The 16,186-nt window shown below is 42.4% G+C and overlaps 1 protein-coding gene across 1 annotated transcript in view; it reads left to right on the top strand.

The window, feature by feature from the left end:
• The window catches only part of grtp1a (growth hormone regulated TBC protein 1a), a 71,935-nt gene that overhangs the window by 51,536 nt on the left and 4,213 nt on the right, over window positions 1–16,186 (top strand). Inside the window, exons 6-7 of the mRNA XM_073046056.1 lie at window positions 7,733–7,905; window positions 12,197–12,382. Of these exons, the coding sequence (XP_072902157.1) occupies window positions 7,733–7,905; window positions 12,197–12,382 (359 nt within the window). The remainder of the gene's footprint in view (window positions 1–7,732; window positions 7,906–12,196; window positions 12,383–16,186) is intronic.

Raw genomic sequence — 16,186 nt, 5'->3', positions numbered from 1 at the left:
AAAGTTCAGAAATGGGTCATTTTCTGTGGCAATTTACAGTGATCACATTCAAACAGCTGCCCCCCCCCCCCCCCCCAGCTTCCCTTGGAACAGGGCATTACACACCTCCCCCCACTTCTGGGTTAGGGTGAAGGGGCAGCAGCATTCCTCCTGGAAGGTGAGAGTGTTTGAGGCTGAGGAGGAGACCTGATAGAAGTTTATACAATTATAAGGGATGTGGATAGAATCTTTTTCCTTGGGATAGAAATGCCAGCTACTAGAGCACAAGCATTTATGATGAGAAGGGGTAAGTTTAAAGGAGATGAGGCAAGTTTTACATAGAAAGTGGGTGCATGGAATGCGTTACCAGAGTAGTGTTGCAAGCAGGACAATGATGGCATTAAGAGGGAATGAAAAGACACAGCATTTGCAGGCATTGACATTGTGTTCAGCACACATGCGATGAGGGTAACAGCCTGTTCCTGTCCTATACTCTATATAACCAGTATATTGTAAAGATGGGGAGGCACGATGCCACTGGTGAACCACCGCATCATTTTGCAGGCTATGTACAATACTTCTAAATGTGCCTCTTTTCAGTTACTCTCACTCAATCTGAAATGTGTCTTTTAGCTTGACTTCATTAACTATAGATTTCATGATCATCTGAAGGACTCGCAGACTTAACTCAAGCAGGCAGGTACATCACCTTTAAGTGGATGAAGGACGAAGATTCGGCATGATGTCTAAAACTTTAAGAAACTTCTGTAGATGTGTGGTGGAGAGTACATTGGCTGTATCACAGCCTGGTATGGAGTCACCAATGCCCTTGAACGGACTAGTAAGAGTGTTTAAATGTACTTTGAACTTTGAATTGCTTAGTGATCCTTGGTATTCCACACCACCTTCCCTTTTGTGTACCACAAGCAGAGGACAGCTGAAACTCCATCCCAGCTGGAAAATGATGGCACCATTGATTTTTCTTTTGCCTGTGCAGTTGCTAATTGTGAATCTCCTGTCAGTCACAGTGCTGGAGATAATTTGACTGTGTCTTCTCATCCAAATGCTTATTAATCTGCTCGACACCATTGCATGGGGGAAGCTCAAAGCCAGACCTCCATGAGATGCAGAGGCAACTAAGAGAATGGGATTGAGCCACCATCTTCAACCTCACGACCTGGATTTTCACTTGCTCTATCATTGCCCAATGGACTAAACCCTAGTACAACCCTGTGCATTGGAACCTCCAAACTAGGCACATAAATGCAGAAAATGGTGAGATATGGACATTGTGGAGGCAGAAGTGATTAGTTTAGTTGGGTATTTAATTACTGATTTTGTTAATTTAGCACAACATCATTGGCTGAAGAGCCTGTTCCAGTGGGGTACTATTCTATGTCCTTAACAGCTCCTTGACATTCAGCAGCAGTGCTATTACTAAAAATCCCACTTTCCTCATCCTGGGATCTCCTGCAGACTTTAACTTCAGCTGGATGACTGATCTACTGCTACATTGAAAAATATCACTGATCTGCACTGTCGTCATCAAGTCACAAGTTGGGAGTGTAGTGATGCCTTCTCCATCCACCATGAATACTCGGTAATATTTCCCCAACCCTATAACGTCCATCATCTTCAAAGACTAGGCTAACAGGTGTTTGGAAATGTCACCACATGAAGTTTTCCTTCAAAGTACTCAGTGCTGACCTGCTATTTGTTGTCCTTTCAATTGGGTCAAAATCTTGGAACTCATTAACATCATGGAAATACTTTCCATCACAAGCTAGTTGGCTGCTCAAGCCACTTCCTTGGAAGCAGGCATCAAATGATGAGCTTTACAGAATTAACTTAAGATTGGTACCTTGATAAAGTGGGAAGAATTAACGTGATCACTGCAGAAAGAGCACCTAGGAGGTGTCAGAGAGCAAGACCCACTTCACCCAAGATCATTGAGCAGTGAAACTTTAACGTTTAATGGCATTATGTGGTGAAACTTTGATGTCTAATGGCATTATATGCTGGAAGATGAAATTAATATGGATGAATGCCTGCTAGTGATTGAAATGTGGAGAGTGGAATGGCCTGTTTCTGTGTGTATGAATCTACGATCGGCTTCATTTGGCTATCATATCCTCCTGCTTAGTTGATTTCCTCTGCAGGCATAGGTAGAACTGAACAACCTTGTGTGAGTTCTTCTTTGTGTCCCTGATTGAGGACTCTACCTGTTGTAAGTCAGTAGTGCTGATGTGTTGCAGGGAACTGGGCAATGAACCACATTTCCCAACCAGTGGAATACAATAAATGTGTGGAAACTGTTGAGGGCTATCTGTAATCTTTATCTTTAGATCTGCTTAGCATCTTGCTATGGATTATCATATTAAGTGCTTGCAGGTGATTGTGTTACTGGACTATTAATCCAAAGGCTAGGCTAATGATTTAGACTTAAGTGTTCATATCTACTGCAGAGCATCTGGAGCACTATATTTAAATTAAGTAAATTAAATCTGGAATGAAAAGCAAATGTCAGTAATGGTCTCAAACTAGAACACGAGGAAGGAAATGTGCCATACACCCCTGCCTGGTTTCTGGCTCCAGGATCATATATTTGTAATGACCCCCAACATTCACAGGAGTGATCTAGTAAGCCATTAAATTCAGGAACATTATCAGCTGCGTATGTTTAGAATTGACATGTTAGCTTGCACTGTGACGGTGATATATTGTGACTGGACTAGTAAATAAACCAATCGGACAGGCAGTCCTACTGCATTCCTTTAAGACATCTCGGGAAGGACTCTGCTTACATGCAGAATTAGTTGAGACAACCACCCCATCGATAAGCAACAAACAGAGTTGGGTGTAGATCGTCGGTACGCCATTGATGATCTAAAACCTGCTCTGTTACAGTCTGGATGACTTGCTGTTGTTCAATTAAGTTGTAACTGTGCTTGCTCCACTCCAACGTTGGACAGGAGAAGATTTCTTTTGTCATAGTAGATAAACCAGACGGTACACACACTAACAATGAAAGAGAAAATCCTGGTGCAGGTCACCCATAATCTGTTGAGAATGAAGCAATTAACATTTGGGATTAATAACCCATCATCAGAATTGAGGAAGGTTAGAAATTTGGGTTACTGTGGTGCAGCAGTTAATGTTGTTGCCAGATCCAGGCTCATGGGTTCGATCCTGGCCTCTGGTGCGACTGTGGAGTTTGCACATTTTTGCTGGGAGTTTCTGAATCCTCTCAGAGATGAAGTTTAAGAGACTACCAGACAGGTATATGGAGGAATTTAAGGTGGGGGGTTATATGGGAGGCAGGGTTTGAGGGTCGGCACAACATTGTGGGCCGAAGGGCCTGTAATGTGCTGTACTATTCCATGTTCTATGTGTGGTTGATTTACTCAGTTAAATTACCCCCAGTGGCAGGGAGAGTTGATGGTCACACAAGACAGAATAAGCTGCAGAGTGCAATGGGACTGTGTTTAAAGACTTCCATTGATCCATTCAGCCCATTGAGTCTGTTCTACCAATCAACCATGACTGATTTATTTTCCTTCTCGGCCTCATTCTCCTGCCTTCTCCCTGTAACCTTTTACTGACTTTAATAATCAAGAACCCATCATCCTCACTTTAAATATACTCAATGACTTGGCTTCTACTGATATCTGTGGCACAATTCCACAGATTTACTAACCTTTAGCTGAAGAAATTCCTCTTTGTCTCTGTTCTAAAGAGACATCCTTCTATTCTGCTGCTTCCTCTGGTCATTGTCGGAGCGCTATTGAAAGCATCCTCTGCACATTCACTGTATCTAGGCCTTTCAATATCTGGTAAGATTCAATGAGATCCCACCTTGTTCTTCTAAATTCCAGTGAGTACAGGCCTATCATCATTAAATGCTCCTCATACATTAACCCCCTCATTCTTGAATCATTCTTGTAAATCTCCTCTGCCACCTCTCCAATGCCAGCACATCCTTTCTTAGATACAAGGTCCAAAATTGCTCACAGTTCTCTTAAGTGTGGTCTGACCAATGCCTTGTAAAGTTTTAACATTACATCCTTGCACTTATATAATCTAGTCCTCTTGAAATGAATGTTGACATTGCATTTCCCTTCCTTACTCCCATCTCAACCTCCTTTAGAGAATCCTGCTACACTAGGACTCCCAAATCCCTTTGCAGCTGCGATTTCTGAATTTGCTCCCCATTGAGAAAGCTGTCTCTGTCTTTATTCCTACCAAAGTGCATCACCATATATACTTAGTGGCCACTTTATTAGGTACGTATGCACACCTCGTTAGTCTAAATATCTAATCAGCCTACCATGTGGCAGCAACTCAATACATAAAAGCATGCAGACACGGTCAAAAGGTTCAGTTGTTGTTCAGACCAAACATCAGAATGGAGCAGAATATGATCGAAGTAACTTTGACTGTGGAATGATTGTTGGGCCTGACGAGCTGGTTTGAGTATCTCAAACTGCTGTTCACCTGCGAACTTCATGCACACCAGTCCCTAGAGTTTACAGAGAAAGGTGTGAAAAACAAAACCATCTAGACAGCAGCATTTTGTGTCATAATTGCATAGTTAATGAGCGAGCTTAGGGGAGAATGGCTGGACTGGTTCAAGATGACAGGAAGGCGACAGTAACTCAAATATCCACACGTTACAACAGTGGAGCATCTCTGAATGCACAATGCATCAAACCTTGAAGTGGGTGGGTTACAGCAGCAGAAAACCATGAACATGCACTCTGTGGCTACGTTATTAGATACAGGAGGTACCTAATAAAGTGGGCACTGAGTGTACATTGTATTCCATCTGCCAGCCATTGCCGATACTCTTAATCTGTCCAAGTCCTTCTGCAGACACCCTGCTTCCTCAGCACTACTGCCCCTCCACCTGTTATTGTATTGCCTGCAAACAAGGTAAATGCCCATGATATTTCAGGAAAGATACTAGAATGGATAGAAGATTGGCTGACGGATAGAAGATTGGCTGACAGATAGAAGCCAAAGAATGGGAATAAAATGGGTCTTTTCTGGTTGGCTAGTGGTGTTCTACAGGGTCAAAGGTTCATTTTATTGTCAAAGTAAGCATGTACAATACAACTCTGATAATTATCTTCCCCAGATAGCCATGAAAAAACTTCAGCGTTGTTGAAAGAAAACACATCAACCACCTCTGCACAAGAAAGACAGAGAAAAAGAAGCAAAGCTTGCAACCCCTCCCTCACACAAATGGGAAACGGCAGCTGAAATATCGACCCCCCCAACCCCTCCCTCGTACAAATGGGAAACAGCAGCTGAAATATCGACCCCCCCCTCGTACAAATGGGAAACGGCAGCTGAAATATCAACCCCTCCCTCGTACAAATGGGAAACGGCAGCTGAAATATCAACCCCTCCCTCGTACAAATGGGAAACGGCAGCTGAAATATCAACCCCTCCCTCGTACAAATGGGAAACGGCAGCTGAAATATCGACCCCCCCTCGTACAAATGGGAAACGGCAGCTGAAATATCAACCCCTCCCTCGTACAAATGGGAAACGGCAACTGAAATATCAACCTCCCCCAACCCCTATCTCGTACAAATTGAAAAATCAACCCCTCCCTCGTACAAATGGGAAACAGCAGCTGAAATATCGACGCCTCCCTCATACAAAAAATAACAGATTACCCACACAGAGAATGTCAGCTGGAGCATCAAATCCCCTCATCCCCTCCTTCGTACAAAAACTAACAGATCACCCGTTCAGAATACAGCAGCTAGAACATCAAAAACCCCCACCCCTTCTCTCATTAAAAAAACATTGAGAATAACATCAAACCCCCATCCCCCCTCGCACAAATGGGAAACGGCAGCTGAACAGCAACGATAGCACGACTCTAACCCCTCTCGCACACACACATCTAACGGATTGTCCACACAGAAAAACAGCAACAAGAACATCAGACCCCAAATCCCCAAGCCCTCCCTCACACAAAAAGTAACGTATTGTCCACCCGCCAATGGGCAGCAAGAAAGAAAACACTGAAAGCTGAAGGATATCGGTATAAACTACAGTGCTATAATCACATAAATCTCAGAACTCCAAAACTGTTGAGGAGAGCAGTCACACAAATTTAGTCCTTCTCTGAAGAGCATCCACCATGCTGACCCAGCTACTGACTGCTGCCAACCTCATGGCCTCTGTGGAGAATGTCAGCTGACCTCCTCTTCATTCACCTTGATGCTTCAGTCTTCCTTGACTTTTGAAATGGAGTCCATCACGACCCTGCACCCCATCTCTAGTCTTCTCCACGAGGCTGCTCGTGTTTTCAGTCCTCTCCGGGGACAGTGTTGGGGACTGCTCCTTTTCCCACTATTTATCAATGAATTGGATGATAGAGTTGATGGCTTTGCTGCAATCATATTTGGCATGTATTCTATACAAATATACTGTAGGTGGAGGGGCAGATAGTGCTGAGGAAGCAGGGAGTCTGCAGGATTTAGATAGATTAGGAAAATTCCCAAAGAAGCGGCAGATGGAATAGTGTTGGGAAGTGAATTATGCACTTTGGTAGAAGGAATAAAGGTGTAGACTATTTTCTAGATCAGGAGAAAATTCAGGGAAAGGGACTTGGGAGTCCTCATGCAGGATTCCCTAAAGATTAACTTGCAGGTTGAATCGGTGGTAAGGAAGGTAAATGCAAAGTTATCATTCACTTCAAAAGGACTAGCAAGCATGTGATGCTGAGTCTTTATGACTCATTGGCAGACAACACATGGAGCATCATGAGCAGTTTTGGGCTGCTTTCTAAGAAAAGATGCGCTGGCATTGGAGAGGGTCCAGAAGAGGTTCACAAGAATGATTCTGGAAATGAAAGGGTTAATATATGAGGACCATTTGATGGCTCTGGGATTGTACTCACTAGAACTTAGAGGAATGAGGGCACATTGAAACCTATTGAATATTGAAAGGCCTAAATAGAGTGGACGTGGAGAGGATGCTTCCTATACTGGTAAAGTCTAGAACCAGAGTGCACAGCCTCAGAATAGAAGGATGTCTCTTTAGAACAGACGAGGAGGAATTTCTTTAGCCAGAGGGTGGTGAATCTGTGGAATTCATTGCCACAGGCAGCTGTGGAGGCCAGGTCATTGGGTGCATTTAAAGTGAAGGCTGATAGGTTCTTGATCAGTATGAACATCAAAGGTTATGGGGTAGAGAGGGTTAACAAACTGACCATGATGTAATGGCAGAGCAGACTCAATGGACTGCTTGGTCTAATTCTTCTCTTATGTCTTGTGGTGTTATTACAACTACATTTCTCTTCCCATTCTTGAATGGCTCGCTGAACCATATTGCCATGGTTCAGTTGCTCAACCTTCCTGTAGTCCGCACTCTCATCCTCACGGGGTGTAGCAACCTCGGATCTGTTGGACAAGCTCAAGGGCTGAGGCTCCTCCTGCGCTACCTACCTGCCCCACTCACAGTCCCACCCTCTTGCTTCTAGCCACAGACAGATTTGAAGTTGTTAATCTAATAGGTGTGACTGCCTAGGATGTACGTTTAAACTGTAATCCGGGGTTGACATTTAACAGGGAATGAGGCAGTCCAAAGAAACAATGTAAAGGCCACCTCCGATTGTTGGCATGGAACCTGTTTGAACACTTCGTTTGAAAAAGTTCTCCATTTTTGAAATACTGCTTGTAATGGACAAGTGTTTATTTTTCTTTCCCTAAAATATCCTTTCCTCTTTTTCCAGGTTTCTACAGTCCAACAATGATTGGACTAAAGACTGATCAAGAGGTTCTGGCTCATCTGGTTAGGATGAAGGTCCCTGCGATCGCGGAGTTAATGGAACGGCACAATGTGATGTGGACCTTGGTTGTTTCTCGATGGTTTATCTGTTTGTTTATTGACATTCTTCCCGTGGAGGTAAGCCCCTGGGACAGAGTTTACAGTTGAATGCATGGTTTCTCGCTTATTTAACTCTGCTTTCAGTGAGAATTTTTTTCCTAGAGGAACTCTGTTTTGTTGTATATTTAAATCTTGTTTTAATGTGCTGTGGAGAAGGGGCACTAGTACAGCTCTGTACTCTTGACTTGTACTGCCTACACTAGCGTCTTGGAATTTACTCCAAACATTTTGATGTTTACTGAACAATTACAAAATGAACTGACTTTTTTTCCTCAAACAGCCTCATCTCCTTAAGTGTAAGTTCATAGTTTTAGTGGTACATCCATCCATAAACAAGAAGACACAATTTTCAGGACTGCTGGAGTTTCCCAAGAGCACACCTGTCATAAATGGGCCCAAGACTATACAGCACCATATCCAATCATAAATAATGTGACTTTCTCACGTTAATGTGCGAGGCAAAGGGGACAGATAGAGAGAGATTTGAGGGGCATAGATATGGTAGATAGTTAGATACCTTCCCCATAGCAGAGTGGCTGAGGTCAGGAGAAAGGGGTTTAATGGAGACCTACAGAACATTTTTTTTTCACGCAGAGGGTGGTCAGCATAAAGGACCAAGATGGGATACCTGGTTGAGTGGTGCCACAAGATCAACCTCTTGCTCAATGTCTGGGAAAATTAAAGAACTGATAGTCGACTTCAGTAAGGGGGAGATGTGTGAACATCTATCAATCTACATCAGTGCATCAGGAGGGTCAGCAGCGTTAAATCCCTAGCTTTAACATATTGGATGACCCAGTACATAGATGCAATCACAATGTCTCGACTTTCTTAGGGGATCAGTACCGTAATAAACTTCTGTAAATGTACTATTGAAAGTATCCTAACTGGTTGTATCATGGCCTGGTATGACAAGTGAGTAGTGGACTCAGCATTGCCCACGATTGGTAGTATCTTCTATAGCAGGCACTGCCTCAAGAAGGCATCATTTGTCATCAAAGGTCTCCACCATCCAGGCCATGCCATCTTTTTATAGTGATAATGGAAGGATAGGCAGGAAGGTAAGGGATGTGGGTAGCAGAGGATGAGATCAGGGTGATAGTGAGAGACAATACAAGTTCTAAGGAGCAGGATGTTGGATCCATCTGGGTAGAGATTAGGAATAGTAAAGGGAAAAAATCACCGGTGAGAGTTGTCTATAGGCCACCAAATAATAACATTACAATGGCTCAGGCAATAAACAGAGAAATATCTGAGGCATGTCAGAGTGGAACAGCAGTTATCATGAGGGACTTTGACTTGCACGTAGATTGGGTGAATCACGTTGGTCGAGGCAGTGTTGAGGATGACTTCATAGATTGCATCCATCTTGAACAGCATGTTACTGAACCTACAAGGGAACATGCTATCTTAGATCTGGTCCTGTGCAATGAGACAGGTAAGATTGGTGATTTGTAGTTAGGGATCCTCTTAGAAAGAGTGATCACAGTATGATTGAATTTATCTTACAAATGGAGGGTGCAATAGTTCCATCTAAAACCAGTGTTTTAGTATGCCTAAACAATGGAGACTACAATTGGATGATGGAGGATTTGGCTAATGTAGACTGGGACACAGACTATGTGATGGGATGATTGAGGAACAGTGGAAGTCTTTGAAAGAGATTTTTCACAGTGCTCAACAATAACATTTTCCAGTTAAAAGCAAGGACAGTAAGGGTGGGGAGAGCCAGCCTTGGATAACTAGGGAAATATAAGAAGGCATCATGCTAAAAACTCATGCAAATAAAGTTGCCAAGAATAGTGGGAAACTGGAAGATTGGGAAGACTTTAAAATCAACAAAGAGCCACAAAGTGAGCAATGAAGAAAGGGAAGAGAGATTATGAAAATAAACTAGCACCGAATATAAAAACAGATAGTAAAGGTTTTAATAATTATATTTAGAAGAAAAGGGTGGCTAAAGTGAATGTAGGTCCCTTGGAGGATGAGAAGGGGGAATTGATGGAAGGGGATAATGAGGAAATGGCAGAAGCTTTGAATGACTATTTTGTGTCAGTCTTCATGATGGAGGAGATGTCTAACATTGCCAAAGAGAGATGTTATGGGTGCTATGGGAGGGGAGGACCTCGATACAACAGCTATCACTTAGGAGGTAGTGCTGAGAAAACTTGTGGGCCTAAAGATAGATAAGTCCCCAGATACTAATGGAATGCATCCCAGGATACTGAAAGGAATGGCAGAAGTTATAGCAGAGGTTTTGGTGATGATTTATCAAAATTCTCTGGACTCTGGGCAGGTCCTGGCAGATTGGAAGATGGTGAATGTCACACCACTGTTTAAAAAAGGATGTAGGCAAAATGCGGGTAACTACAGGCCAGTTAGTTTAACATCTGTAGTTGGGAAAATGCTTGAAGCTGTCATTAAAGAAGAAATAGCAAGACATCTGGAAAGAAATGGATCCATCAGGCAGACGCAGCATGGATTCAGCAAAGGCAGGTCCTGTTTGACAAACTAACTAGAGTTCTTTGAGGATATAATGAGCATAATGGATAGTCAGGAACAGATGGGTGTTATTTACTTGGATTTACAGAAGGCATTCAATAAGATGTCACATAAAAGACTTACCATAAGATAAGGATGCATAGAGTTGGGGGTGGTGTATTAACGTGGATGGAGGATTGGTTAACCAATAGAAAGCAGAGAGTTGAGATGTTTCTCTGGTTGGCAATCAGTGGTGAGCGGCGTGCCGTAGGGGTTGGTGCTGGGCCTGCAACTGTTCACGATATACATTAACGATCTGGTGGAGGGGACTGACTGTAATGTACCCAAGTTTGCTGATGACACTAAATTGAGTGGAAAAGCAAATTGTGCAGAAGATATGGAGAGTCTGCAGAGAGATATAGATAGGTTAAGTGAGTGGGCAAGGGTCTGACAGATGGAATACAATGCTGGTAAATGCAAGGTCATCCACTCTGGAAGGGAAAATGGAAGAGCAGATTATTACTAAAATGGTAAAAAATTGCAGCATGCTGCTGTGCATCAGAACCGGAATGCTTGTGCATGAAAAAGTTGGTTTGCAAGTCCAGCAGGCTATCAAGAAGGCAAATGGATGTTGGCCTTCATTGCTAAAGAGAGATTGAATTTAAGAGCAGGGAGGTTATGCTGCAACTGTACAGGGTACTGGTGAGGCCGCACCTGGAGTACTGTGTGCACCTCTGATCTTCTTAATTAAGGAAGGATATACTGGCTTTGGATGCGGTGCAGAGGAGGTTCACCAGGTTCATTCCAGAGACAAATGGGTTAGACTATGAGGAGAGATTGAGTCACCTGAGACTGTACTCACTGGAATTCAGAAGAATAAGAGGAGATCTTATAGAAACATATAACATTTACGAAAGGGGTAGATAAGATAGAGGCAGGAAAGGTGTTTTCACTGATGGGTGAGACTAGAACTAGGGGGATAGAGGCTCATGATTTGGGGGAGTAAATTTAGGATGGAGATGAGGAGGAATTGCTGTTCCCAGAGGGTGCTGAATCTATGGAATTCTCTGCCCAATGACGCGGTGGAGGCTACCTCAGTAAATATATTTAAGACAAGGTTGGATAGATTTTTGCATTGTAGGGGAATTAAGGGTAATGGGGAAAAGGCAGGTGGGTGGAGATGAGTCCATGGCCAGATCAGCCATGATATTATTGAATGGTGGAGCAGGCTCGACGGGCCAGATGGCAACTCCTGCTCCAATTTCTTATGTTCTTCTGTTATGTAGCTACAGTAGAACAGGAGGCACACAGGTGGAACAGCTACTTCACTTCAACCATTCGGTTCCCGAACCACAATTCTAATCACTAGCTGAATATAGCAACACGATGATCACTTAACACTTAAGTGAATTTGTTCCTGATCTATTTGCGTTCTCTCTTATGCAACTTCTGGTGTGTTTTTATTTTGAATGTTGTATATTCGATGCTGTGAGCCTGTGATGTTGCTGCAAGTAAGTTTTTCATTTGTACAAATACATGTATGACAGATGCGATGACAATAAACTTGACTAAACTCTCAAAGTTTAAGTATTGAAATTAAATTTGCCAAGGCATAATGCTACTGACCACATCTTCATGTATATGGAGCTGGCATGACCTGATGAAGGGTCTCAGATCAAAACATCGACGGTTTATTCTTCTCCATAGAAACTGCCTGATGTGCGGAGTTCCTTCAGCATTTTGTGTGTGTTAGTTTGAAATGTATATGATGGATTGAAGGGCTTGTTCTTCTGCTGTTTGGCTTGATATCTATTTTCCATTATTCCAGACAGTTCTTCGTATCTGGGACTGTCTGTTCTATGAAGGATCTAAAATCACCTTTCGTGTGGCCTTGACATTAATAAAGTACCACCAGGCTTCAATCTTAGAGGCAAATAATTTCCCTGCGGTTTGTGAAAAGTTCAAACAGATCACACGTGGTCCTCTGGTCCAAGACTGTCACAACTTCATGAAGGTGAGATTATTTCTGATGTTTGAGTTGATCATCTAAGCTTGTTCTAGATTATTGAAGAGTTTATTAATCATGCATCAAATGTAAAATTTCCCAGTGAGTCAGTGGATGCAAAGGATGAATCTTATGGATTAACCAACTTACAGTTTAGCGCAGGAAACTATTTCTAAGCATATTGCCATAGCACAGTCAAACCAAATAGGTGACAAGGAAAGGGCACCACTGCTGAAGTAAGATAGCTTGTCTGGCCCTTGCACTTCCAAGGGCTGGTGTCAGTCTTTAAGCATCTACTTCCAGTAATGAGGTGTGTACAATAAGCTGACATAGAAGTATGAAGGGGTGTGGTAATTACTCCTGTGGTTAGTAAGTAAAACAGAGACAATACCTCAACATTTTAAAACGGGAAGGTGATACGGTATGATGGACATGAGGTTAAATACAATTCAGATGATGCCTGGAAATTGACAACAGCTTGGTGCATAGGTTCTGTTTCTGTGTTATATGTCTGCCATTGAGAAGATTAAAAGTGTAGGGAGTGAGGTGGATGGCCAAAAAAAAACCCACAGCACATTAACAACAAGCTGCTACCCAGCCTGGTTGATTAGTCCAAATAGCCTAATTCCATGCCAATATGATCGGTGTCATTTCATTTGCTTTCTATTATAGTCTTACAACGCAATACCCATCTAAGCTCACGTTGGGCCCATATCCTTCTAAACCTTTTTTGCCTCAACCACTTCCTCAGGCAGCTTGTTCCACATATGGACCGCCCTCTGGGTTAAGAAACTGCCCTTCGGGTTCTTACTAAATCTCTCACCTTAATCCTATGTACTTTTGTTCTTGATGCTCCGATCCTGGGAAAATGACTGTGTCCATTCACTCTATCTTTGTCTCATGGCTTTAAACACATCTGTAAGGTCACCCTTTATTCTTTGATGCTCCAGTGAATAAAGTTGTAGCCTGCTCAACCTCTATAACTCAGTCCCTTGAGTCCTAGCAACATCCTCGTTAATCTTTGCTGCATTTCTTCCAGCTTAAAAGGCATAATGTGTAGAGGAAGGTGACCAAAACTGAACACTATTCCAAACAAGACCTGCTATCATCTCATACAACTGCAACATAATATCCCAACTTTTATACTCAGTGCTTGACTGATGAAGGTCAGCAAGCCAAACATGTTCATCACTCCCCTGTCTACTTATGACACCACATTCAGGTAACCGTGTACTCCTAGGCTCTTCTGTTCTAAACATTCCCCAGGGTCCTACTATTCACTGTGCAAGTGCTGTCCTGGTTGGTCTTCCTTAAGTGTAATGCCTCACACTTATCTGAATTAAACCCTATTTTCCATTCCTCAGCCCACTTACCCATTTGATCAAAATCACTCTGTACTCCTGAAAACTATCTTTAGTGTTCCTAAAACCACCTATTTTAGTGTCTGCAGACTTTCTAACCAGAGCAGTGATGGTTGGGAATAGTTCACAAGGTGCAGGATAGATAGTCCCACAGGAGAAATTGTTCTAAAATGGCAGGGGTAGGCAAACGTGGCTAACAAGGGAAGTTAAGAACTGCATAAAAGCCAAGGAAAGGTGGGTGGAGGTTAGGAACAGGAGAGGGTCAATAACTCCACTGGATGTTTTAGCCCAATAGTAACAGGGATATCGAGGAGCAGATAGGGAAACAGATCCTGGAAAGGTGTATTAATAAAGGGGTTGGTGTGATGGGAGATTTTAATTTCCTAAATATTGATTGGCATCTCCCGAGAGCAAGGAGTTTAGATAGGGTGGAGTTAGGTGTGTTCAGGAAGGTTTCATCACACAATATGTAGATAAGCCTACAAGAGGAGAGACTGTACTTGATTTGGTATTGGAAAATGAACCTGATCCAGGTGTCAGATCTCTCAGTGGGAGAGCATTCTGGAGACAGTGATCATAATTATATCTCCTTTACAATAGCATTGGAGAGAGATAGGAACAGACAATTTAGAAAAGTGTTTAATTGGAGTAAGGGGAATTATGAAGCTATCAGGCAGGAACTTGGAAGCTTAAATTGGGAACAGATGTTCTCTGGGAAAGGTATGGAAGAAATGTGGCAAATGTTCGGGGAATATTTGTGTGGAGTTCTGCATAGGTATGTTCTAAAGAGACAGGGAGGTTATGGTAGGTTACAGGAACCGTGGTATACAAAAGCAGTAGTAAACCTAGTCAAGAAGAAAAGAAAAGCTTACGAAAGGTTCAGACAGCTAGGTAATGTTAGAGATCTAGAAGATCATAAGGCTAACAGGAAGGAACTTAAGAAGGAAATTAAGAGACCCAGAAGGGGCCATGAGAAGACCTTGGTGGGCAGGATTAAGGAAAACCCCAAGGCATTCTACAAGAACAGTGGCATGCAAAAGTTTGGGCACTTCTGGTCAAAATTTCTGTTACTGTGAATAGTTAAGTGAGTAGAAGATGAACTGATCTTCAAAAGTTAAAGATGAAACATTCTTTTCAACATTTTAAGCAAGATTAGTGTATTATTTTTGTTTTGTACAATTTTAAAGTTAAAAAAAAGGAAAGGAGTGCAATGCAGAAGTTTGGGCACCCAAGAGATTTGAGCTCTCAGATAACTTTTACCAAGGCCTCAGAGCTTAATTAGCTTGTTAGGGCTATAGCTTGTTCACAGTCATCAGTAGGAAAGGCCAAATTTCAAAGCTTTATAAATACCCTGACTCCTCAAACCTTCTCCCAACAATCAGCAGCCATGGGCTCCTCTAAGCAGCTGCCTAGCACTGTGAAAATTAAAATAAATGATGCCCACAAAGCAGGAGAAGGCTATAAGAAGATAGCAAAGTGCTTTCAGGTAGCCATTTCCTCAGTTCGTAATGTAACTAAGAAATGGCAGTTAACTGGAACAGTGGAAGTCAAGTTGAGGTCTGGAAAACCAAGAAAACTTCCTGAGAGAACTGCTCGTAGGATTGCTAGAAAGGCAAATCAAAACCCCTGTTTAACTGCAAAAGTCCTTCAGGAAGATTTAGCAGAGTCTGGAGTGGTGGTGCACTGTTCTACTCTGCAGTGATACCTGCACAAATATGACCTTCATGGAAGAGTCATCAGAAGAAAACCTTTCCTGCATCCTCACCACAAAATTCAGCGTCAGAAGTTTGCAAAGGAACATCTAAACAAGCCTGTTGCATTTTGGAAACAAATCCTGTGAACTGATGAAGTTAAAACAGAACTTTTTGGCCGCAATGAGCAAAGGTATGTTTGGGGGAAAAAAGGGTGCAGAATTTCATGAAAAGAACACCACTCCAACTGTTAAGCATGGGGGTGGATCGATCATGCTTTGGGCTTGTGTTGCAGCCAGTGGCATGGGGAACATTTCAATGGTAGAGGGAAGAATTAATTAAATGCCAGTAAATTCTGGAAGCAAACATCGCACCATCTGTTTTTTTAAAAAAAAGCTGAAGGTGAAAAGAGGATGTCTTCTACAACAGGATAATCATCCTAAACACACCTCAAAATCCACAATGGACTATCTCAAGAGGCGCAAGCTGAAGGTTTTGCCATGCATGATGCTGCTTTCCTTTTTTTCCACTCTAAAATTGTACAAAACAAAAATAATACACTAATCTTGCTTAAAATGTTGAAAAGAATGTTTCATCTTTAACTTTATGATTTTTGGAGATCAGTTCATCTTCTACTCACTCACAGTAACAGAAATTTTGACCAGGGTGCCCAAACTTCTGCATGCCACTGTATAATATGATTAGGAGTAGTCAGCATGGCTTTGTCAAGGGCAGGTCATGCCTTTCAAACCTGATTGAAT

Source organism: Hemitrygon akajei, chromosome 5, assembly GCF_048418815.1.
Source record: "Hemitrygon akajei chromosome 5, sHemAka1.3, whole genome shotgun sequence".
Taxonomy (NCBI): domain Eukaryota; kingdom Metazoa; phylum Chordata; class Chondrichthyes; order Myliobatiformes; family Dasyatidae; genus Hemitrygon; species Hemitrygon akajei.
The sequence above is the reverse complement of the archived record's forward strand: the minus strand, read 5'-3'. Positions and strand labels throughout refer to the sequence as shown.